At 38.6% G+C, this 24271-nt stretch overlaps 2 protein-coding genes across 4 annotated transcripts in view; both read left to right on the forward strand.

The window, feature by feature from the left end:
* The first annotated feature begins 1641 nt into the window (after positions 1-1641).
* psmd11b (proteasome 26S subunit, non-ATPase 11b) lies at positions 1642-10666 on the forward strand. Of its 2 annotated transcripts, none has more exons than XM_085169637.1 (13): positions 1642-1773; positions 2823-2924; positions 3718-3914; positions 4802-4859; positions 5145-5339; positions 6963-7107; positions 7199-7263; positions 7633-7691; positions 7942-8067; positions 8806-8841; positions 8950-9001; positions 9089-9231; positions 9324-10666. In XM_085169637.1, the coding sequence occupies exons 1-12, from the start codon at positions 1683-1685 to the stop codon at positions 9229-9231; spliced, it is 1269 nt and encodes a 422-aa protein (XP_085025763.1). In that variant the 5' UTR covers positions 1642-1682; the 3' UTR covers positions 9324-10666. The 2 variants fall into 2 exon arrangements, with proteins under 2 accessions (XP_085025763.1, XP_085025764.1); XM_085169638.1 differs by having other exon boundaries at positions 9329-10666.
* A 1298-nt stretch (positions 10667-11964) lies between these two features.
* Positions 11965-24271, forward strand: part of LOC146512306 (vesicle-fusing ATPase-like) — a 34617-nt gene continuing 22310 nt past the window's right edge. Inside the window, exons 1-8 of one of the 2 annotated variants that reach the window (XM_085169627.1) lie at positions 11965-12097; positions 15218-15303; positions 15809-15905; positions 17806-17845; positions 20633-20799; positions 21021-21128; positions 21356-21431; positions 21840-21995. In XM_085169627.1, the coding sequence (XP_085025753.1) occupies positions 12086-12097; positions 15218-15303; positions 15809-15905; positions 17806-17845; positions 20633-20799; positions 21021-21128; positions 21356-21431; positions 21840-21995 (742 nt within the window). In that variant the 5' untranslated portion in view covers positions 11965-12085. Of the gene's footprint in view, positions 12098-15217; positions 15304-15808; positions 15906-17436; positions 17453-17805; positions 17846-20632; positions 20800-21020; positions 21129-21355; positions 21432-21839; positions 21996-24271 lie in introns of those variants that run through there. The other variant, XM_085169628.1, reaches the window with a different exon arrangement.

Consider the following 24271-nt stretch of genomic DNA (forward strand, 5'->3'; position numbering starts at 1 on the left):
AGTAAGTCCTTTGAGATTAAAATCTCTTTCTTGAGAAAGATGTGACCAATGCACACCTTTATAAGATTAAAATGGTCAGGTAACAAAAAAGAAAAAGAAACGAAAAAGAAAGCAAATTTATCCATTTCCACTGCATGTTGAACAGAAATCAGTCATACTGTGACAAATGCAATATGGTTAGAGCAATACAGAAGGGGAAAAGGCTTTGCAAGTTGTAGTCGAAAGTCCAAACATTATCCTGGCAACTATTCTCTTTATCAAGCTTGGTGAGTGTGGATGCGGCCAGCAGCATCTAACATACTTCATCATTTTATTGTAGGATTGTAGGATATATTATATATATTAGATGAAATTACCATAGCGTTTCTCCATGTGTGGAAATAATCGTCTTTTCTGAAGTGATCACAGTAATAATCTGGGCAGATTTAAGGCTTTGTGTGTCACACGCATCTCTCAAACATTTAAAACACACAGTAAAAAATGCAGTACATTTAAAAAAATACAATAAAGCACGTTTATAGAGAGGGTGATATCATGCAAAACTCTCAAGAGGCAATGTAATCTAAAGTTTTCAATCAGAAAGTAGGTTTTGTGTACTGTGAAAAATAGAGTTAGTATCCATAGAATTCAGCTTAAATTGGTTCAGTTTTATATCTATAGCACCAACACACAACAACAGTCACCTCAATGCGCTTTACAATGCTAGATAATGAAAAGATCAGTATTAGAGTGCAAACCCCAACAATGATGAATCCCTGTTAGCACAATTTGGCAACAGCGGGAAGGAAGAACTTCCTTTTAACGGGCGAGCTCTGGCAGAACCAGGCTCAGGGAGAGGCACAGCTGCCACAGCTGGTTTTGGAGTGAGGAAAAAGATAGGAGAACATGGAGAACATTGAGAGACAAGAACAAAACAAAAACTATGAGAGACAGAAGACAACAGTTATTGAAAATATTGTAAATTTGTAAATTTATTGTAAATTTAATGACATTATTTTTTATATGTTTTTCCAATTAGAATATGCTTCAGCAAGAGCACAGAATGAATATCAGCACACATTTAGGGACCTAAAGAGATATTATGACCTGGATACTACCCCGGGGTAATTTTGCACTAAATAAAAATATAATTGCATGATTTTAATCCATAACAAACACAGCAAATAGACCACATTAACGTTTTATCAGTTTTTAGACTCTGTCTCCCAAACTGATCCCAGAATAGCACAGTTTAAGCCTGCGCATCATTTAGCATTGATGCTAAATGATGAGTCATTTAGCATCAACGCTAAATGACGTGGCATTTAGCCACGGAGCTCTCTGAAAGGGATCACCTTTTAAACTGAACTTTAAAACTTAATAGAAAATAAAACAGAAAAATAAACAGACCTCTAAAAAATTAATATGTCATCAAAATTAACACTCGGATTTCTCACAGCTGGTAGAAGTGAAGACGAAGTGGATCCAATATTCTCAGTTATTGTGGGGAGAAAATTGTCATGGGCAGAAATAAGAACTAGTTTTTATTTATTTTTTTTAATACTGCAACAAAGGAATTTGATGACTACATTTCCCATTATTCCTTTCAATCCCGACATGCAAGATGTACAGTGGCGTCACAGGCGTTTGGTAACGTAGTCCCTGCACGTATTTTTCATTCAGGCAGCATTTGAATAAGGAAGATGGCGGCTGCAGCGGTGGTTGAGTTTCAGAGAGCTCAGTCTCTCATTAGCACGGATCGCAACGCCTCTATCGACATCCTACATTCAATAGGTGAGTCTTAGGCTGGTGTTTTGAGGTGAATATCATCCCATTCACTGCTGTAATGAATGATTTTACAGTTAGTGTGAGGCGGCGGGGTTAGCATGTAGCTAGTGGCTTTGAATAGCTGGAGCCGGTGGTGTGCCGTGCTGACTCACTGTAGAACGGTGGCTAACGGGAATTGCTAGCTGGTGGATGTTAGCTCGTTAGCACCGTTGCTAACTCTAGGCCTAGCCATGGAATGTGTCTGTTGGTGGTTGTCAGAATTGTGCATGAGTTCCACTGTGTGTGTGTTGGAGCTGTGACACTGAGCACAGTTCTCATTGACCCAACTAAAGACTGTCATGTTAGCATAGTTAGTGTTGAGGCTAACATCATTAGCCTGTTATCAAAAGCCTCTCATCAACACAGTGAAAAGCAGCTACCTTATAAAGCGAGAGGACCTATAACCTGTTTCATAATCAGCTGGACCTCTATAAATAACTAAATGATGGTGTAAACACACGAGTAGTGGTAAAGAGTTCTTACATTTCCCACAACAGACATAGCTGTCCCCAATCTGCCTTGTCACACCAGCCCTATTAGCTGGCAAGATGTCCTTTTCTCTTGTTTACCTCTAAGGAACTTATGTTCTTTCCACCTGTATATCTCTAGTATCAGTGCTGAAATTATTAAATGCTCAATTCCCCAGAAAATGCTCAAAGGGGCAAACTCATTTCTTAGTTATTAAGCCACAAATTGACTGTTTCCCTCAGGATTGTTTTCTTTAGTAAATTAGTTGGATTTTGGAGATGGTGATGGGACAAAGATATCTCAGTTTTGTCCTGCACAGCTTTGGCATTTCAAAAGTATTTCAAAAGATTTGGTTATTGAGGATTTTATAGAACCAAGAAAAATATTTAAATATTTTTGGTTAAACTGTTTGTCACATCACAAATCACAAGATGGGACTGTGTATTGTTACAATAAAGTGTGGATCACTATGCATGTTTGTAAATTTACTTACCTCATAGTTATATTTTAATATTTTTTTTCTCATGTAAACTTGTTCTGTTTATCAGTGAGAAGAGATGTTCAAGAGAACGATGAGGAAGCGGTTAGAGTTAAAGAACAAAGCATCCTGGAGCTGGGCACACTGCTGGCAAAGACGGGACAAGCTGCAGGTAATGTTCAAAGACATTCTGTGTACATTTTATGTTTGGCTAAAACCTGGGTCCTGTTCCAGAAAACCGTTTCAGTAAACTCTGAGTCTAGACTTAAACTCTGAATTGATTTACTCTAACATGAGAAAAGTTAAGCTTCCAGAAAAGCTCATCTGAGTTAGTTCAACTGACTTTAAATAGAAGTTTCTCGGTAAGTGTGTGCTTAAGTAACGTCAGTCGGTAAATAACAAGGAGAGCCTCCGTTAAAATCCAGTGGACTGAATAATCTGAATGCATGTCAGTGTGGACTGTGACATTTGTCTTACAAAAGAGGGGAGGAGAAAAGACTAATTTTAATCAGCTTGGTCCACTCAGTCAAAATTTAATAGACAACAAAGCTGGAGTCTCACCAAATTATGTGATTTAAAAACAAATTCTGCAGTCTGACAGGGGTGAAATTCAAGTTACATCAACTGAATATAAAAATATAAACCATACAGATAATGGTTACATCTAGTAAGAATATCTCACTGGGATTTCAGCATTTGTAGTGTGAACTTGTGCTGATCTGATAAGAGCTTTTATAGCTGCTTTAGGTGCAGCAGGAGGTGCCAATCAGAGAGAAAACCTGCCAGTGAGCAAGTTAGGTTCACAATCTGTTTAGGTTATACGTCTTTTTGCAACAAAAAACTCAGTTAACAAAATAAGTTTTCACTAAACCTGTTGCAGGGCGCTGCTCAGACTAAGAGATGTTGTCATATATATGTTTTTGCTCTTAAAGTTTTGAATAAGTTTTTTTTGTTTTCGTCCACAGAACTTGGTGGACTCCTGAAATTTGTGAGGCCTTTCCTGATGTCCATCAGTAAGGCCAAGGCGGCTCGGCTCGTCCGCTCTCTGTTAGATCTATTCCTTGACATGGAAGCAGCAACGGGGCAGGAGGTGGAGCTGTGTCTTGAATGCATTGAATGGGCCAAGGCTGAGAAGAGGACCTTCCTACGACAAGCCCTGGAGGTAAAAAGATGTCTAGCATAGGCTTGTAAAAAACCTAAAATGTGTAAGCTCATACATACTTTGTCCACACCACGTATGAGAGCAGAAAAGTGTTAAAACAGCGTCTTTTTCCTGAACTCTATCACTTTTACACCAGATGTGGCCTTTCTACTTTATAAAAGGAAGGGAAAGATAACTGGATTAAGTGGGGGATTATTTTGTATTTTGGAAGTTTGATAGTAAAGACCTCCAGAGTAGTAAAAGCAACAAATTGCAGTACATGAACTGTGCCATTCTGATAGAAGAGGAGTATAAAGATGGTTATTGGATTTGTCATAAATGAAGTTATTGCTAGCTGATATATTTGTCCTCCCACCTGACCTCACTTAGTGCTGACATGGAACACAGTTTATGAGTAATGATAGTGAAAACAAAGAAATATGATATCCCAAACATAAATAGCAGCTGTGGGAGAGATCAGATTTAATGCGTTCTGACTCATGGAGTGGGAGACGCTGTGATTTCAGACAGATAATGATGGAGCGATTGGTTGTGCAACACCACCACTGTGACTCTGAGATGAACCTGGATGAAAACAGGAAACCGCCTTTGCCTGAAGAGGATGACAGTTGTAGTTGTAATTTACAGCAATTATTGGAAAGCTAATAAAATGCTCATGGTGTGATTTCTTGATGCTCAGTGCGGAGCTCGATATGATACCTGCAAGAAACAGTTTGATACCAGTTACAACCAGATGTTTTCATCATCAAAATGCTGTAGACGTTAAGATTACTCTGATGGAATTAATAAAGGGTACGATTCTGTCATTAGTTGTTTCTTATAACTGCTTCCATGTCACAGCTGTTGCTGCTGTTCTCTGCTCATCTAACAGCTTCTTGTTCTTTCAGGCACGACTGATCTCGCTCTATTTTGACACCAAAAGATACCAGGAGGCCTTGGCTCTCGGTGAGTGTTTACAGATCCTTTTTAACATTTTTATGTTTTGGGTGAATAGCAATGTCTGTTTTCTACCACCAAGATATTTGGCAAGAAATCTTTCATTCTTCTAGTGCTAAATTTAAAAAGTTAATGCTTGACTAAAAGACTTCATAAATAAGGGGTTATGGAAGGAAATTGAGCAGCACATATCAGAACTATAATTCATCCCCAGGCAATTACATAATTTTGAACAAAGTTATTGCAGCAGTTGGCGTACACGATGTTAACCCAGATTTGCCCTCTTACCCTCAGGCTCCCAGCTGCTCCAGGAGCTGAAAAAGATGGATGACAAAGCTCTTCTGGTTGAGGTGCAGCTGCTTGAAAGTAAGACATACCACGCCCTCAGTAACCTGCCCAAGGCCCGCGCAGCCCTCACTTCAGCCAGAACCACCGCCAACGCCATTTACTGTCCTCCAAAGCTCCAGGCAGCTCTGGACATGCAGTCAGGTAAGAGTTACCAAAGTCTTACCTGGAATAACTTCTGACTCCAGACTTTCTGTCTGGGCGAATTAACAAAAGGGGAGACTATTTTTTTTTCCTTCATTTTTTTATTCATAAAGATGCGGGATTGTAAAGGCCAGGTTCACACTTGACCAACTGATTACTGCTGAATGTTTCTTGCATGGGGCTGAAACGGTTAATAAGGCAGATGGATATAACAGCTAATGAATGGTGTGCTCATCCATTGTAGAAGGTAACTGAACAGACTACATAATATTATACCTCTGCCTGAAGGTACATCATCCATGCTCTGCTCAGTAGAAACGCAATGATCTGATACTGATTAAGAAAAAGTAATAATCAGCCTAAACAGTCCCTCTGAATAACTAGTGAAAAAAGAGGTGTCAGATTTAACACTGATGATGCTTGAAAAATGTTGCAAGGGTGAGTTTCACATTTTTACAGTAAAATGAACAACTTAGTTGTTCAGAGGAGGGGAAAGAACTGATGTCAGCAGATGCTATGACGATGTGAGATCGGCACAGTTTTCTGGCTTTTTAAGCCATCCTTTCCTGCAACACTACCATGTAAAAATTCAAACTTTGTCACTGATAGAATCTTTTATGTCATTCGGTTGCATAAGTTGGATATGTGGAAAATTAGTGCCTGATGTCTACCATGTTGTCCTCTTTTGGTTCAGTCATTGAGTGGCGCCAGGCATGCCATAAATCTTTGACTAGATGCCCTTTTCTAGAGTTTAATGTTGTTTGATAGGATCTCATAGTAAATCGTAATTTTCTGACCTTTTTTCCTTTTTCTTAGTTTCAGCTTTATTTACAAAAAAGGCCCATTTTTCTATACTTTTTAAGTTGAATGAAGTTATGGTGGTTTAGAGTAATAAAATGTTGATGTAGACAGTGCTGCACCATCAAGAATTTTTACCCTTATTAATAATTATTTTGTGTTTTTAATAACATAAAGCAGGTCTTTTCTCGACAACTGCATGACAAATTTAGATTTGATCTCCAGTGCCTCTAACGGTTATGAGTATCTGAAAACCACACAGTTTCTGATGTTGAAGCCAGAAGAGCTTGGAGGCACGATCTTATCGTATTTATTCATGGCTATAAATGGCGGAGTGGATTAATACAGTAGAGCTTTTCTTGTCTTATAAACAGTTTAAAGCAGTTTGCACCAGAAGCTGCATTCACGCAGCCCTTTTACGATTGCATACATACTCATGACACATCCGGGATGTTTTTGACTTTCAGTGTCTCGTCTACACGGCAAAATACAGACTTTGAGGTGCTTGGGATCAAACTGCTAAATTCCTGATTACAGGATGGCTGACTAAATTCTTAGACTTAGCTGCATAGCACAATATGACCTGAAAAAATGACACAACATGATCATTTCCTTTGTACTTTCCAGCGTTATGATTAAGTTGTCCATGTCGGGCAACGCCCAGCGAAGCTCAGCACATGGTGGTTTTAATACTCTTTGGAGTCATGCAGTCATATGGCAGCCTCGGCGCTCCGAGTTTTTGTTGAAGCATCACATACTTCACTGTTGTGGGTTTTTGTTTTTGCCTGAAATGGTAACTGTCATGCTGTGTCATCTCTGGTGCAGGGATCATCCATGCAGCAGAGGAGAAAGACTGGAAGACGGCCTACTCCTACTTCTTTGAGGCCTTCGAGGGTTACGACTCAATCGACAGCCCCAGAGCCATCACAGCACTCAAATACATGCTCCTGTGCAAAATTGTACTCAACTCGTAAGTAGTACTTATACTGTTTTACATTAATACGTGGTACTAAACACTATTTAAAGATCTAATGAATGTATTTATTACTTGACTCTTTCAGGCCAGAGGAGGTACAAGCTCTGATCAGCGGTAAACTGGCCCTCAGATACGCAGGCAGACAGGCAAGTACAAGCTGTCACTGGATTTTTATCCAAACACTGAAAGAATCACAAATGCTGCAAACCACCTTTTGAACTAAATAAAATAGAAATATCAGTTGTGGATTATTCACAAAGCAGCAGCTTTAGTGTGCAAAGGTGTAATAAACGTGTTATTTAAGTGAAGCACACAGTTTTTGTGCGAGTGCTGCAGAATTTTACTCAAATCTTTGATGATATTTGAATTTAAATAAATGTGTTGGTGTGTTTCAGAAGAAAATGACCTTCACTGTAACTACCGGATATTTCTTAGTTTTGTGTGGGTGCTTCATTAATTTTTTTTCTTTATAAAAACATTACTAATATTTTATTTTCTCATCTTTCTGTTTGTAGACAGAAGCATTGAAATGTGTAGCCCAGGCCAGCAAGAACAGATCATTAGCAGATTTTGAAAAGGTAAGAATGCTTTTAGCATTGTCAAATTTTGCCCGGTGGCTTTACATAAGGATGAAGAAACACACATTTTGTCATTTTGGTCTCTTTGGCCTCACATTTGTCAGCTGAGGGTGAGGTGGCACACTCAAAAGTTAACATTAGGTCCTCGATTTTCATTTTGAAGGATTAAAACCTTGACGTTTTGTGTTTTAAGCCTCCTTGTTGTTTGACAATTTAAAGTTTTCCTAAGTCAGAGTTTGGCATGTTCCAGGCCCTCACAGAGTACAGAGCAGAGCTGCGGGACGACCCAATCATCAACACTCACCTGGCCAAGCTGTACGACAACCTGCTGGAACAAAACCTCATCCGAGTCATTGAACCATTTTCCAGAGTGCAGGTGAGAACAGGCAAGGCTCAGGTGTATATAGGAAACCCACCACTGTAATACAAAATGTGACAACTTTTACCAATCGGTCCTAAAACTTTACATTTGCCGAAAAGTAAAGTTGTATTTGTGTCTTTGAAGAAAAAACATCTCATAACATGGGATCATTGTAAATACAGCCGCTAGCAGACTTTGTTGCCCTGTCAGCCATATAAGCCACCCTCTGCTTTTCTGAGTTAATGCGATACCATCTCTTGGCCTGAAAGCTTGATTTTATAAGCAATAATGCTTCCCCTTCCCCTGCTGTTTGGTTTATTACACTTTCATTTTGGTGAAAACTTTGGGAGATACTGGCATGTTTGTCTCTAGAGTCACTGCATAACTGCGTGAATATATTTTAGATGCACCTTATTTCCCAAAGGTATATCAGTTTGAGTGATCCTGGAGAAACCCTGCAATATCCAGAAATGGCACACGGACACACTGTGGACTATTAGCATGATGAGGCAGCTACATTAAAAGCCTTTCTATTTGATTTAACTCTTGTGCTAATCATACAGTTTATACGTATAAACGTATAAACTGTAAACTGCGTATTTCTATCAAACAATAGAAGCTGAAGTCTGCGTGACTGCAATAGGTCTATTACGTAATACTAGTACAGACTGATGTTATTGTTTGTTCTTCATCAATACAACTGAAAAATGTATAATTAAGACCTGTATTTAATTTGTGTCCTTCGGTTTTCAGATAGAACACATATCAGGTCTAATCAAACTATCTAAGGTAAGTGTTGCTGCATTTTGGATTTATTATTTATTTAAAATTTTTTAAGCTAACATTCAGTCTTGTGTATCTGAGCTCATTTTAAATTCCTCATCTTTATCTCTTTAGGGCGATGTTGAGAGGAAATTATCACAAATGATTCTGGACAAAAAGTTTCACGGTAATTTTGTTGCTGTATTAAAAAAAAGTATTTTGCAAAGCTATACTCGGCAGTCTGCTGTAATACTGTTTTTGCACGCCGCCTTAGGAATCCTCGACCAAGGTGAAGGTGTTTTGATCATATTTGAAGAACCCCCAGTGGACAAAACATACGAAGCAGCTTTGGAAACAATTCAGAACATGAGCAAAGTCGTGGATTCGCTTTACAACAAAGCCAAGAAGCTGACATAGGTGAGTAAAATTAAAGGATTCGGTTATATGTGCAGTCTTCTTTCTCTCGTCTAAATCTATTTTTCTTCTTCTTCTTTTTTAAACCCCCTCAGAGCAGATCACTGCAGCAGTGAGATGGAGAAACTGTGTGTTTGACCAGCGTGTGCAACATTTTCAGAGGGGACAAGGGAGAGCAACAGGAAGTCCCACAAACTGCAACAAAACAGGATCCCCCACCATCAAACCCTCCCCCTTCTCTACCCCTCCTCCACGGACAATTTCATCACTTCTTCTTTTTTTTCCTTTTCTTTTTATTCTTTTTCATTTTGATATCTCTTCAGGATTCTGTATAACACTCAGCGGCCATATCAGGCCATCAGGGAATATTGTACAACCACAATAAAAAAAGATGGAAAGGTTTAAGAATATATATATGTTTATATCTGCTGTAAGGTTCGGCCTGCCAAGCCTTAAAGCTGACTCCACTGCAACCTCAAAGGTGCAACTTTGACCTCTGTGGCCTCGGGCTCTGCGAGGCTTTCTCTTCCTCCTCCATATCTTTCAGAAGCACACTGTTCAGTTTTTTGGAAGGTTGAGATGCTCCTTGGAGTGCTGATTTTTAGCCCAAGAGCTCCCTCTAGCTCTTTTTTTCCCCCTCCTCCTCCTCGCCATATCAATGCCAACAGTTAGTCCCCTCTGTATTTCAGATATGTATTAAACACTTTCTTTGTTTTTGGTTTTTGTGTTTCTTTTTTTTCTTTTTAAAAAAAGGAAATCAGATGGTTGCCACGTCTGCCCCTTCTGCTATTATAAGTTTCTAGAACAGACAGGATGCCATTTCACCACTAGTGCCATGTTTTCGGCGCTTCTGTTTGCCTCAGTGTTTGGATGCAATGAGATCGCAGGGTAGAGGTGGAGATCATCGCCTCTGAGCGTCTGTGAGTTAACCCGGGTGAACAGTTCTCCATTGTTAGTTCCTAGCACTAGTGTGGTATGCTAGCAACCAAACAATTTGTATGGTTTTGATTTGGTTTTTGATTTTTTTTTTCCTTTTCTCGTTTTGTTTTTCTCTTATAAAGACATTTTCGAAAATAAATATTTTGTATTTTAAGGATTTTGTCTTGTCTCTTGCAAAAAAGAAAAAAAAAGTTGATAATTTGGGCCGATGGAGCTAGTTTGTTAACCACTAAGCTGCATGAGGTGGTTAGTAGGCTGGTGTTTCATGTTGCAAAATTCTCTGACATGCATTTAATGATGGTAGAGTATCCCAGATGATGTATACGATAGCAAATGTCTTTTTTTTTTTTTTTAAAGAAGAGGTGTTTACATTTAAAAAATTAAAATTACTCCCAAAATGGAGATGTTAACACCCTAAGAACAAGACTACACTTTTGTGTGCTGCTCTGTCAGTAACAACTTTACATCAAAGGGCATTAAATCCATTTTTTCTAATGGCTTTGATTTTCATTTTGCTTTTTTTCCCACTAAAAGTAATTTGTTTTATCACATTGAATTAACCTTTTCTATGATTCTAAGCAAGATTTGTTTCTTTTCCTCAAAAAACAAGAAGCACAAGTCGTTACTGTAGCTGTCATGATAATTAAGAGTTCGACATCAAATACTACATCATTATGAGAAAGTTTGGATCCCCTCGCAGCATTTCTACAGATTTTTTTTTTATTATTTTATTTTTTACAGATTTTCCACATCTGAAATAAAGATTTCCATTTGCCTTTGAAATTTAAGCATCTTGTTTTCCAGCTTATATTTTCATAAATAGTTTTCTGCTGTCCACGTGATTTGAAGGCAGTTATATTTAAGTTTTTATAACTCATAGAACAAGACGTGGTTATCAAATTGCACATTTATAGTAGTTCTTTATTAGAAGTTTTTCATGTGGAAACGATATGATTCCCAGAGCAGACAGATCATACACTCACTGGACACTTCCATATGCATTTTCCCTTTAAAACAGCCTTATTGCTAAGTAGCACAGGTGGAACAAGCTGCTGGAAACAATCCTCAGATGTTTTGGTCAATACTGACATTACCGCATTATATCAACAGTTCCTGCAAATTTCTTGGCTGCACGTCCGTGATGTAAATCTCTCCCCTCCACCACATCTGAACATTGCTCTACTGCACTGAGTTCTTCATCTACAGAAACTATTTTGAGAAAACAAAACAAAAAAGTTTCACACATTATCTTCTTCACAGAATCCACAATCCATCTGACTTAGCACATTTACATTTTAGCCACATTTTTTGTTTATTTGTTCTTTTCTCCCATAATTCTTGTTCCCAGTGATAATAATGCCTATATGTTTAATATGTGTTTTCACCTTTATATTACAAATTACAATGTTGTATCATCCACAAATTGACATTTTAATATCTGATTTCCTAAAACATTTATTTCTTCAACGCCATTGTTTTATTATAGCTGGACTTAGGACCAGATAAGCCTGGTCCAAGAGCTACATAACATCCCAGTTTGAAATTTCTGAGGGTTTCTAATATGAAAGGAAAACACAGGCATAATAAAAACTGAAGACTGTAATCTAAAACTAAGTCTAAACCCAGCCTAATGTTATTGTGGATCATTTTTCCCCATATAGAAAAGATTTTGTTTTATCTATTATCTGACACAGCCTTTTTTTGTCACCTTGGAGCAATCCAACCTGGGAGAAGATCAGTTTTATGGGTGTCTATAAGGATTTCAGAAACAAGCTTCCCGTCGCTTGCGTGATGACGTTACAGTACGTGTTGAAATCCCGCCTCCATCGACGTCATTCTGTGCGTTTACCTCTGTCAGCGGAAGCTTGATGCAGAGTTTTACCAGAAGTAGGATAAAAAACAAAAACAGCCCACAGTGATGTCTTCACGGGTGAGTTTATTTGAAGCTCAGACTCAGAAGTACACTTGGAGCGGAAAATATTGAAGAATAAGCCGGAAGTACACTTAGAGGACTGCAGGGGGGTTTGTACTCGGAGAGTGAGCCAGCACAGCACTAGCTGTGTGGCAGATTCAGTTGTCATTCATAACTTCGTAGGCAGCCCGGAAGACAAATGGAGTATCTTATGACCAGTGTGAAACTCAGCATTCATGCAGCTGTTTTTGTTTCCCACCTGTGAATTATTATAAGTAACATTTGCCATATTTGGGCTGTTTAGCTGTGTTTTTAGCCTCGACATAAAAAACCTGCTGTTCAGGGTTGGATGTGTCTCTGAAGTGAAACGAAGGAAGTGTAGCGGTGTTTAATGGGTAAAAGGGAACAAGAAAGGCACATAAAGAGAAACGTTTACTGTAAGCCCAAACTTATTTTTAACTCAGTGTTAAAAATTGCATTTTTACTAATACTTTAGCTACCTTCAATTAACCAGTAATTAAGTCTGAAAAGCCCTATGCCACTGGGTATAAGGCTTTTCAGAGATATAGGGTATTTGGTGATTTTAAAAGTGTGATTTCTAATATATCATCCTATATATTAATTCACACACATGAAACAAACACATTTCACCAGCATTTTTGTTATATGTAGTAATATATTTGCTTAGGCCTGTAATTAGGCAATTACAGGCCTAATTGCTTAGGCCTGTAATTGAAAGCAAGGTTAGTATACCCAGGGTATGTTTCCTTTGTCTGGATTCACCCCTGACATGTCAATCAGACTAAGCAGTCACATGAAGCTGGTCATCATTAAGTCAACCCAGGATTTCGCAATCTAGCTAGAAGTGTATTTGTAAGGGGAGGCGTTAACAGCACAGCCGCTGATTTTGCAAAATAAGATGCACCTTTAATAGCAACCTTGCTGCTGCAGACATATCAGCATTGTAAGAGAAAAAACACTATACAATAGTTTAGCATTAAAAGTACTGTATTAATGTGTGTGTATTCTAAATGTTTTGATCAGTAATACTGGAAAAGAACTACTAGGCTATATTAAAGTTTAGTCTATTTGAAGGCATCTCTGTCAATACGTGAGAGAATCTGATGCATTATAGTCAAGAAGCTTTTTCCATTAAAGTTGTATTTAATACAGTTAATACTATAGCATAATTCATGCACAAAATATTAGTAACCATAGCTTTAAAATTAATGTAGTGATCGTCGTTTAGATTCACCTCAGCATAGTACAGGTGTTACTGTCAAAAAGAGAAAGACTGGGCTGTTCTCAGCCAGTGCAACATGTAAACGTGCATTTTGTCTGCATACACACAGCCTTAGTTTTTAGTCAGTTTTGCTGTAGCTGTGTAAAACAAAGTGCCGCTGGATGAGAGTAAGAGGAAAGATCAATTATCTTCTTGTTTAAGCTCGTTAAACAGAAGGTTTGATAAAGGACTTTTATCAGATTTTCCCCAGTAAACGTCTTAAATGTTGATAACAAAATTGAGGGCCGCTGTAGACATGTTCTTTCATTCCCCCAGTTCAACATCGCGGTCACTGTTTGCTGTGTGGAGCTAAGTTACTAACTACACCCATATTGACAGTAAGCTTCACTGCTGTTCTGTCATCAAACTTATTGCTGAGAAAAACAGAGGCCTCTTGGGCTAAATCTTATAATAGATACTGAGTGTAGTTGCAAATGTGAGTCAAGTATGGTTTTACATGCCATGTCACCTTTCTGCTGTACAATAAAATCGAGTCTGTTCACCTGGACGTAGTGTTTTCAATGGGAGAAACATTTAATGATTCATCCAGGTGACTTCTTCAGTCTCAGAGGCTTTTTTAGGCTTTTTTTTGGTACTTTAGTACTTTTTTTGTTCAGAGAGGAAGGGGAGGGGGCCTACTGAACATGGGTCAAGACACCTTCCTGCTATTGTTTTCCCTTTTTCAATGAACAAACCTAAAACAGTTCTTATTATCACCAACAACTCGCCAAAAAAATAACAATTCTTAATACTTTTGACCTCAGATAGACTGACAATCTGAGATTATCAGGAGAGCTGAAAGGCACAAGAAAGCCTACTTCCTGAAATGCTCAAAGTAGGCCAAGATTAATGTTTTTAGATCTAGGTCAGCACTTAATCATCTTTTTCAATATTTGAGATGAAAGCAGGTTAAATCTTGGTCGCTTTCTAAGAAGGATGTAATGAGATGGGGGTTTTCTTGTAATTTTCAGTGTTTCTACAGTAATTTGGTTTGGTAATCTTTTTTTTTTTTGCTGCGCAGCCTGTATGTGTCAGTATAAAGACTTGTGTATGAATTTGCCTTGAGACATTTTCTGTTTTCATAGTTTCATAATTATTTTTTTACACAACAGCCTGATGTGGAGTCATAAAGATCACTGAGCTGAAAACCTAGTGTGCAATTACAGTACAAAATGATTCTTCAAGGCCAGTCTAAGAGTTGACTAGGCTACGCAAAGAGAGTAGTAAAAAAAGCATGCATGCATGTGACTCAGGTGTGCAGAAGGTTAATGTTCTGCTGTGGCTTTGACATCATTGCTTTGCATAGTGCAACTGACAGGAAAAAACCTACCAGCACTGAAAAAAAGATTGTACAGGCCTGTGGTACATTGGACTGCTAGTTTTAAACCTTTTAAAGATTAGGGTGCACTAAACCAACATTTGAAGGCACACTTCATTAATACTAGCAATAAAAGGCTTCTTGGTTCAGCCATGAGAGCACACGCGTGCTATGCTGTTAAATTCAGCTGGCTAAATCAAAAAAGACAGGAAATAATACAAATTATCTTTCCCCGTGATGCACTTCCCACTTGACAAATTTACCTTTAACTGGTAAAAGAAGTGAGGTAATGCACTAACAATTTTAGCTTTCAAAAGTCTAAATTGGAGTTGGAAAATTTAATTAATTAATTTACAATTATTCTGGCCAAGTGTGATAATCTGATTCTTTTTTGTATGACCATAGGCCGACCAAACCTTTTACCCTGAGGTTTTTCAACACAAAACAAACACAAGTGATGTAAAGACATAACTTGAGAAATGCTTTTATTTGTATTTTTTGTCTTTTGCAAAGTCACATTTTGTTTTTCTCTGTTCAGGTTATGCAAACGGCTCGATGCCCGTCAGACGAATTGTCGCTCACCAACTGTGCTATCGTCAGTGACAAGGATCAACACTTTGAACTGTGAGTCAGATTTTTGGTGTGCATCTACACAGGCTGTGTGTCTAGTTTCGTCAAACCAGTGGGTTTATGTATCAGCTGATAGTGATGTCTGCATTCAGATCTTTGACTTTCTAGTAGATGGACAGACCCAGTTAACAGACTCCATTATGGGATGGATGTTTGTATGTCCATGGCATTTGCTGAGTCATGGTCTGATTAATCCAGTAAGATACAACTTAAAGTAAAATAGATACAAACTGTTGTTGTTATGCTGTTAAAAGGCCAAGAATGAACTGTCCAGCTCAAATCATTCAGTTTATAATCATAAATTCATCAAAGACAATTAACGTAAACATGTTAGGTGCTTCTGTGAAGGACAGTCAAACATGTTACCATTACATTTATAATATATGACTTCATTTGTAACTCCAGCCAAGGTATCTTGTTTGAAAAAGTAATGGGAATTTGTTTGTTTCAAGTATTTGCTTCATGTTTGCTTTCCTTCTAATTCTTCGTCTCGATGCAGACACGTGATTGTGCGCAATTCAGCCCACAAGTATGTTTTCACCTTGAAGCCGCATTCCAGTGTGAACATCAACACCATCGCCTTCAGTCAGGCTCAGGTAGGCTCAAATGTTTGAGAGTTTCAGATGATCCTTGGCCGCATGTTGTCACTGATTACTCTGTTCCTTGATGTATTTCCTGCAAATATGATATCTCTGTATTGTTACCAATACTTTTTTACCACGACAGTTTTCTGTAAGTACAGCATCTTTAAATTCAAAGATGTCAGGACCTTAGCAGGTCTTAAATTGGGTAAAAACAAACTCAGATAAACTATAAAACATGACTTAAATAAATGTGTCATAAATGAATAAAGTTAAAATGCAGAAACAGTCTGTGCAAAATTAATTATCAGACCGTGCAATGCTCAAAGAAACAGCAAAATAACCCAAGAGATCACCTCAGAATGTACAGGCCTCAGCTAGCATGTTAAATGTTAAGGTTCATGACAGTACCATTGGAGAAAGAGTGAACAAGTGTGACTTGTTTGGAAGTGCTGCCAAAAGAAAGCCTCTTCTCTCCAAAACGTAAACAGCAGCATGGCTCAAGTTTGCAAATTTATATGTGAACAACCCACGAGGATTCTGGAGCAATGTCCTTTGCAAAAGCGGAGATGTTTACCCATGATGTACAGTGCTACTTTGGCAAAAACTAAATAGTGGATATCAGTAACAACACCTCATGAGCGGGGGGCTTGTTTTTCAGCCAACCTGAGCACCTCGCAGTCATTGAGTTGACCATGAACTTCTTTACATACCAAAGTATTCAGGTGTTAAATGTGAGGCCATCTGTCCAACAGATACTAAATCATCAGGGGTAATTACACACGCTGCTTCGCCATTGTTTATTTTTTGTTACATAATAATTACATAGTGTAATTTATGATGTGTTTCTGTTCATCTGAGGTTGCTTTTACCTAACTTTAAGACCTGCTGTAGAATAGATCGTTTATTATGTCCTGAAATGTAAAACCTTAGACTTGACAGAGTGTACTTTTTCTTTTTTATTGATGGTATATACTGTATTTTGAACAAAAGCAGCAGGCTCGCTGTTAGGTGTGCAGCAGTGATCAGAGTGATTGACTGGAAAATGTGACTTCCTAGCACGTATTTAAAAGCAGAGGTAACCTGCATCAGGAGCTGCTGTAGTTTTCAGGAGACTTAAACACTTCAACATTTTTCCCTTTTGATCGATTAATGTTTTTAATCAGTAATAAATAGCTCAGCGTTTTGGATGAGAGGTTTCTATGAGTTCCTGAGCCACAGCTCATTACCTACAGTAGATTGCAGTAGTCACATGACCAAGCTGACCAGCATGGAAACTAAAACAATGCACTGTTTGGGACACTTATTAAAAAAATGCATGAAAACACTTTGATGGTGTTTAACAAAGCATATTGTTGTGTATTGCTCTTTTAATCTTCATAGCAGTTTGCAATCTGATATTCTGACAAGTAAACTTAAAAACTGTGGTAGTTTGAGAGCTCTTTGCATGGACCTCTTTGTTTGTCTCAAACTGTCTGTTCCTGCTTTTTCCTCTTTTTGCCTTGCCTCTCTCTGCCTGCTCTTCTTCCATCTATAAACTTGGCAGCTACGACCGCACACAGGTACTACTGTAACCCCCTCAAAATGGTCTTATTTTACCACAAGAATTATACTTCCTGAATGACCATTTAAAACATGGAAACTGAGTCTGCCTGCTGTCTCAAATAAAAATGGCTAGTTGCCCATCAAAGACACGAGTGATGTAGTTCAGTGGAGTTTCGTGAAATAAGACCATCTCGCAGAGGAATGTTGCGCTGTGAAACGTGCAGTGATGTTTTCTGTGTGGTAGCTTCGTAGAAAATGTTAGTGCCTTTTAGACTGCTAAATGTTAGCAAGGCTGTTGCCATAGTGCGTCACTTTTTAAGAACAAATGATAAGGCATGGAACTAAATCAGTCACTTCTCTCTGTTCACAGAGAAAATGGGCAGGCATAATAATTGGACAAGATATTGAAGGTGAGTTGAAGATTTAATCTTTTCAATGCATTTTTTATTTAAAGCTTTCCACATTTGGCCACTTGGGGGCAGCAGAGCAAAATGAATACAAAACATGAAGTTTTTTTTGCTTTTTGTTAATTTGTTTTCTCCCCATCTGACTTGTTCTGGAGAAAGAAGTCCCGTCTTCACTTTACAGATATGTGATACCTCGTAAATAAGTAATAAAGTGTTCACTTCATTTGAGGTTTTTCCTGGTTCACAAGATTGACAGAAATCTCTGCATTTTCATCCTTTTTTCATCCTGTTATTCTCGAGGCTTTAGAATGCAGTTATACTGATATAGCTGATAATTAAGATAAATTCTGATAAAATATGGATAATTTCTGATATGAGCAGCTCTCAGTAAAAGATTAGTTGTTTCTTACATATATGTACAGGGTGCATAGACTAATGATTGCTCTAGTAAATGGGTGTGGAACTCATTTTAGTTCACAAGCCACATAGAGCCCATTAAAGAGAGCCAAACTAATGAAACCAGTGCACCACCAGTCTAAAAACAGCGCTAACTTTAGCCTGAGTTTTGTGTAAAGAGGTTTCAGTATATTCTGAAAGGTCTAACACAAAACCTTTTGTGATTGCTACTGTTACATGGTTGTGTATTTATCAACAGAGTTTCATTATTTCTCTCATAGAAGTGAATACCTTTAGAGTCACTGACAACCAGATAAGAAGCACTAGCAGGAAGGTTCTTTGATGGGTTCTTTGATCTAGCGTGCATACTTCTGACTGCACACTGCAGTCTTTCTCACTGTGCTAACTTCTGATGGTCTTATCATACAGATTTCCAATTGTGCGTGAGGTTAGAGGGTATAGCTATTATTCAAGTGTCAGGAGGGAATGAGGGAATATGATTTGCCCGGCAGATTGAAAGACAGTTTAACAATATGTGTAGGTGTTGCCTCTGCATATCTGTCACAGAGGCTAGCCGGCATCCAGTGAAAGAGGAAGACTTTCCTTTGATAGATATTTTTACTTAGCCCCTTCGGCTAAAGTGGTGCGTCTTACTTGATTTGGGGGGAAGAAAAGAATAAATGTCGTCATAGTTTTAAAATTTGATCCCCGTGAAAAACATGAAAGCCTTTACTCTTATTCTTCGCGTATTCTTATTCATCAAATCACTATGTTTTGGTATTTAAACCTACCATGTATTTAATCATTCAAATCATTTTCATAATGAATATAAATGTGGTAGCAGTATCTTCTATGACTATGATTAATTTGGGCATATTGAATGTGGATATTTCCACTACCTGGCAGCAGTGGAAATATCAGCATGCTACTTGCAGATTATTTCATTTTCATAATGAGATAGCAGCAGTTTGAAGACATTCAGTTTAGAGTGAAAGGGGATGATGGATCATATCTAGTTCAGGAGCTGCCTGCTGGATTTCACATTTGGTTTCTCACATTAAAGGCTGAAGGAGCTGCTGGCTGCTAACGAGGAACTAGTGATGTGGTTATCCCTCCATATGCACTAATGAGCTCAGATTCAGCTATTTAGTTAGCATTTAACAAGAGATGAGAGGGATACTAGTAGATATAACAACACTCTCTTTAAATTCTAAAGTTATACATATCAGAACGTAATAAGTAACCTGGTGCTTAGCAGGTCTTAAAATTAGGTAAATAAAACCTCATATCAACTTAAAAAAAAACACATATTGCATTTGTTATTACTTATTTAATAAAAACTAAGCCAAACGCAGATGCAGTGTGCGAAAAACTAAGTATATTTTACTGCCCTGTGTTGCTAATCAGCTTTATAAAAGCAACACTTTATCAGTTTGCTGTTCTGGACAGTTTAGGTGGGTGTTAACAAAATGCAAAGGAGGAATGATGCCAGCAGTAATCAATTGTAACTGCTCATCAATCTGGGAGTGGTTACAAAAAGTCAATTTTCACATTCCGAAACATTTTGAAGTCCATCATTCTGCAGTGAGAAAGATTATTCACAAGTGGAAAACTCTAAACAGTTGCCAATGTTCCCAGGAAGAGACCGAGCACATTCTTCTTTGGAAGTGTTGCCTATTTACAAAGAACATGGCAGCAGGGCTCAGGTTTGCAAAATTGCATCTGAAACGTGTTTGCACATCAGTTTATTCTGCTTTTATTTACATTTTGTGAGGCTTCACAGCCTTTTCAAACAGACAGTATAGTACAGTTTTTTAGTTGCATTCATTTTTATTAGTATTGGGAAATAAAATTACATTAAAGCTACTAATGTCATAACAGACTGAAATGTTTGTAGGCGACGGTGGTGATAAAAACAGCTTTCATGATGTCTTTTTTGAAAGTTTCTCCTTTTTCGTTTACATCAGCAGGCATAATAAATCATTTGGGATCAGTGTTTAGAAAGAGTAGTATGTTAATTAACAAGATGGAACAAGAGAAGCACTGACTTCTATCCAAATAACATGACTCCAGACAAATTCTAATGTTGTGCTTTACATGGTGGATATATGAATTGGCAACTGTTTCCTCACTTGTTCACTATGAAGTATTATCTTGTGTTTTGAAAACTGCTATAAAAATAAAGTGATTTTTATTATTCGAACAGCTTTATTAGGTGATATAATAAACATTTTTACACATGCACTACAGTCCTACACTTTTTCAAACATTACTTTAGCTGTTTGCAAAAATACAAACTGTCACATCCAGCGTTAAATAGTCTGCCAGCTCCCACTACAGTGCCCATGAGCAATGATTCAGGTTAACGAGAAATACTTTGTGCTTTCATCACAGTGTCAAACTACACGTTTGACAAGTCCAAACAGTGTGTAAGCAGCATGACCGTGGAAATCGACTTCCTGCAGAAGAAGCATGCAGACAGCAAGGCCTACGACACAGACAAGATGGCTGCTGAGGTCCTCCAGAACTTCAACAACCAGGCCTTCAGTGTTGGCCAGCAGGTGCTTTTTGGCTTTAACACTTTAAATACTGATTCTAAAACAAAACCGGAGACCAGTTTTAAAATGAAGCTTAGTAACACCTTTACACATAAATTTAAGAGTAAATGTGTGATCACTTAAACTTGTTTACTACTTAAATGTGTGTGCGCTTGTTAAACCGATTATCTATGTGTGTTTTTGTTCGTTTTGTCCTGTGCATGTATCTTCTTTTTTTAAACCAGCTTGTGTTGAGTTTCTGCGAAAAGCTGTTCATCTTGGTGGTTAAAGATATGGAGGCCATGGACCCCAGCATCCTGAGGGGAGGACATGGTTCTGGGAAGAAACAGAAGGTATCTGGAGAATATTTTTAATGCTGTCCCTTGATGTTCACTCACCTATATACCATGGTAGCTATTAATTTTAATCCATACAGTTTATCTTAAACCTTCTCAGGTAGTTAAAGGGCCAGATGTTGTACCTGAATGTTGATTTCAAACAGGTTGATGCTGTTATTGAGGCAGTGGAAACAGGGCAGTGTCTCAAGCTAGTCATCATCTTACTTTACTCGTTTCTTTAGATCGACATTGGTTTGTTGATGCCAAACAGTCAGGTGATTTTTGAGAAAGCAGAGAACTCATCCGTAATCCTGGCCGGTGAGTGTCGGACTTTTTCTTTTTCTCTCATTGTAAAAATAGATTCTCATATACCTACACTTAATACAAAGTGCAAATGTGACTGCTAAAACCACTACACCTGTTACACCTGTATTTACGTACATCTACAGTAACTGCATCTGAAGCAATTCTCTAAAGTACCACAAGGGGGCACACTTCACTCACTTAGCTTGGCCTTTGGGGTTTAAAGGCATTGGGTGACTTATTAATGCAATATTTTAAATACAGAAACCAAAACTGGCTCAAGGAGAGTTTAAAGTTACATTTTAAAATTTTAAATAACTTTGATGCACATCAAAATAAAGCTTGCGACGTCAAACGGAGGAAAAAGGAATTAAAAGTGTACTGTTGAGTGAATAATAAACATTTTTATGTTTTACCCTCCAGGGAAATCTAAGACTCGAGAGTCACGCCAGTCTATTATTAGCCCAGACTGGAACTTTGAGAGGATGGGCATTGGCGGCCTTGACAAGGAGTTCTCGGACATCTTCCGGAGAGCCTTCGCCTCCCGAGTGTTCCCTCCAGACATAGTTGAACAGATGGGTAAGCCCCCCTGGTTTTGCCATCACGTATTCATTTGTTTGTGTCTCTTTTTCCACTTTTTATGCTGCCATGCTTAAAGTCTGATGATGATTTAAGACATCTGCATGATGAGGCCATAACTGGCCAACAAAAAGAAGTCCGGTTGTGTCGAAATCTATGAAAAAATGACCCTATTTCTTACTTCATCTATGATCTCAGGAAACTGTTTCATGATGATGTTACTGTCTAAACTGTTTCTACTCTTATTGGCTCTAATATGGAGTTCATTTTTTAAATTATCATCCCATTCGGAGTGATAAAGCATTAATCCTCAGTAGTCACTCGATATGAGTGCATTTGTCCATACTTGATGAACATTAACAACCAAAGTGTGGAAGAAAAAATCAATCCTAATAATCACTGTTTTTCTCTCTCTCAGTATTTCTTCCACTGTTCATCAGATTAAAGAGATTACTCATGCTAAATATAATCAGTGTTTTCAGTTATTACATTCAGCTTGTGTTTAATCCTTTCGTCGACGTAACACAAACATAACGTCGAATAATTCCTCTGAGAAATGCAGCAGCATTACCTGAATCGGCAACCCCCACAGTGAGGGAACAATCAAAGCAGTGTCCTTTCTGGGTGCCTGGACCGTGACTAAAATCCCTGCTATCCCCTCTCATTAATAAATCTTTGACAGCAATCAGATTACAATGATGATTCATTTGCCAAAAGGACAGCAGCTCATTCTAATGAAAGCCATCAGGCGGTCTTTGTGACTAATACGCAAACTCTCGCTTCTCACACGCATTCACACACATCTGTCCTAATCCTTGCTCCAAGAAGCTAACAGTCTTGTGAAAACCTGCTGTAAGGACCCCCAACGCATGGCAAATATACACTTTACATGAGTTTCCCAGACTCTCCATACCTGCAGGGCTAAGAGCGGCAGTGTCCAGCAGTGTGCGAGCTGACCTTTAAACAGTTGGTTGTGTGCAGGGATTGGCCTTTGGCTGTGCCCAGCTGGATGTTCTAATGAGATGGCATGTCCTGATAGCGCACCCAGCAAAAGGTAAAGTGGTAATTGGCAGGCGTGGGGAGCAGGGGGTGCAGGTGCTGACAGAGCGGCAATATGCGTGCATACGTCACAAATGATGTGTGTGTGCCTGAGATGCCGAGAGCTTCACCTTGTCTCCCCTTTGCTCCCAGAGAGGTGAAGCAGACAGAGAGAAGCTTCAGTGCTTGCTCTTCCAAACCCAACACAACCACATCACTTCTCCCCACCTTGCAAGAGAAGCCAACCCCCTCGTCTCTACGCGTTCACCTGTCAGACTGCACCGCTTTTCCCTCAGCAGGCCAAATGGCAACTCAGATGGTTATCTGTGGCCTCTCAATTAGTCTGAGCTAAATGTCATTAACCAGGTGCAAAAGGCCATTTAAAAGAGCCACACTGTAAACATCACCGAGCGGAGAGCTCATGGATTCCATGCATGATCTTCTTGGAGAAGAAGCAAGTCTTTGAAGGAAATCTTAAGTGCTGGAATCATACGGCTTACACTTCTGCTCCTTGGTCTGATCATTAAGTTCATAATCTTAAAATGAACAGCAGCTCAAGATATTTTAAGGTGATATGATTGTGCATCAATGGAGGTGAGGTAGACAGTGTTGGGAAGGTTACTTTTAAAATGTATTCCATTACAGAATACAGATTACATGCCCCAAAATGTATTCTGTAACGTATTCCGTTACGTTACTCAATGACAGTAACGTATTCTGAATACTTTGGATTACTTAATATATTATCATGCTGTTTACAACTACGTGAATGTACTATTGCTGTGATTTATTACTGTTACTGAAGGTCCGCGGCTCCGAACCGTAGTAAAGGGACCTCTGGCTAATACGGTTGGTTCTGTGTCGGACTCTCTTCTTGGCTGCAGTGGTTATTATTATATTTACATGCTTCCAGCTCCCGTTTTTTCCTTTTCCTCGTACTTTTCCTTTTTCTCCCTCCCTCGCTCACAGACACATAACGGGTACAGCAGTCCATTCTCCCTGCAGCACGGACTACACTGCCTATGATGCTACATTCTTTAGAGCTATACCGGTAGCATTCTGCCTGTTAGCTTAGCACAACAACAACAGGCGCTCTCTCACCCAGGAAACACGCAGCGAGAGAGCGGCACCCTGTAACCATGGCAACCGTAACGCTGCCGCCTGGAACAACAGAACGTAGCTGTCAAACAAAGCCCAAACAGTCCTGACCCGCCACAATATGAAACAGGGAAGTACCG

This window comes from Neolamprologus multifasciatus, chromosome 8 (genome assembly GCF_963576455.1).
Source record: "Neolamprologus multifasciatus chromosome 8, fNeoMul1.2, whole genome shotgun sequence".
In the NCBI taxonomy this organism is placed as follows: Eukaryota; Metazoa; Chordata; class Actinopteri; order Cichliformes; family Cichlidae; genus Neolamprologus; species Neolamprologus multifasciatus.

Excerpts from the sequence above, each read along its gene's own strand:
- psmd11b (XM_085169637.1), top strand. The coding sequence starts at position 1,683 with ATGGCGGCTGCAGCGGTGGTTGAGTTTCAGAGAGCTCAGTCTCTCATT. Across the intron at positions 2,925-3,717 it reads AAAGACGGGACAAGCTGCAG|AACTTGGTGGACTCCTGAAA; the intron begins GTAATGTTCAAA and ends TTTCGTCCACAG. Across the intron at positions 8,068-8,805 it reads AACCATTTTCCAGAGTGCAG|ATAGAACACATATCAGGTCT; the intron begins GTGAGAACAGGC and ends TTCGGTTTTCAG.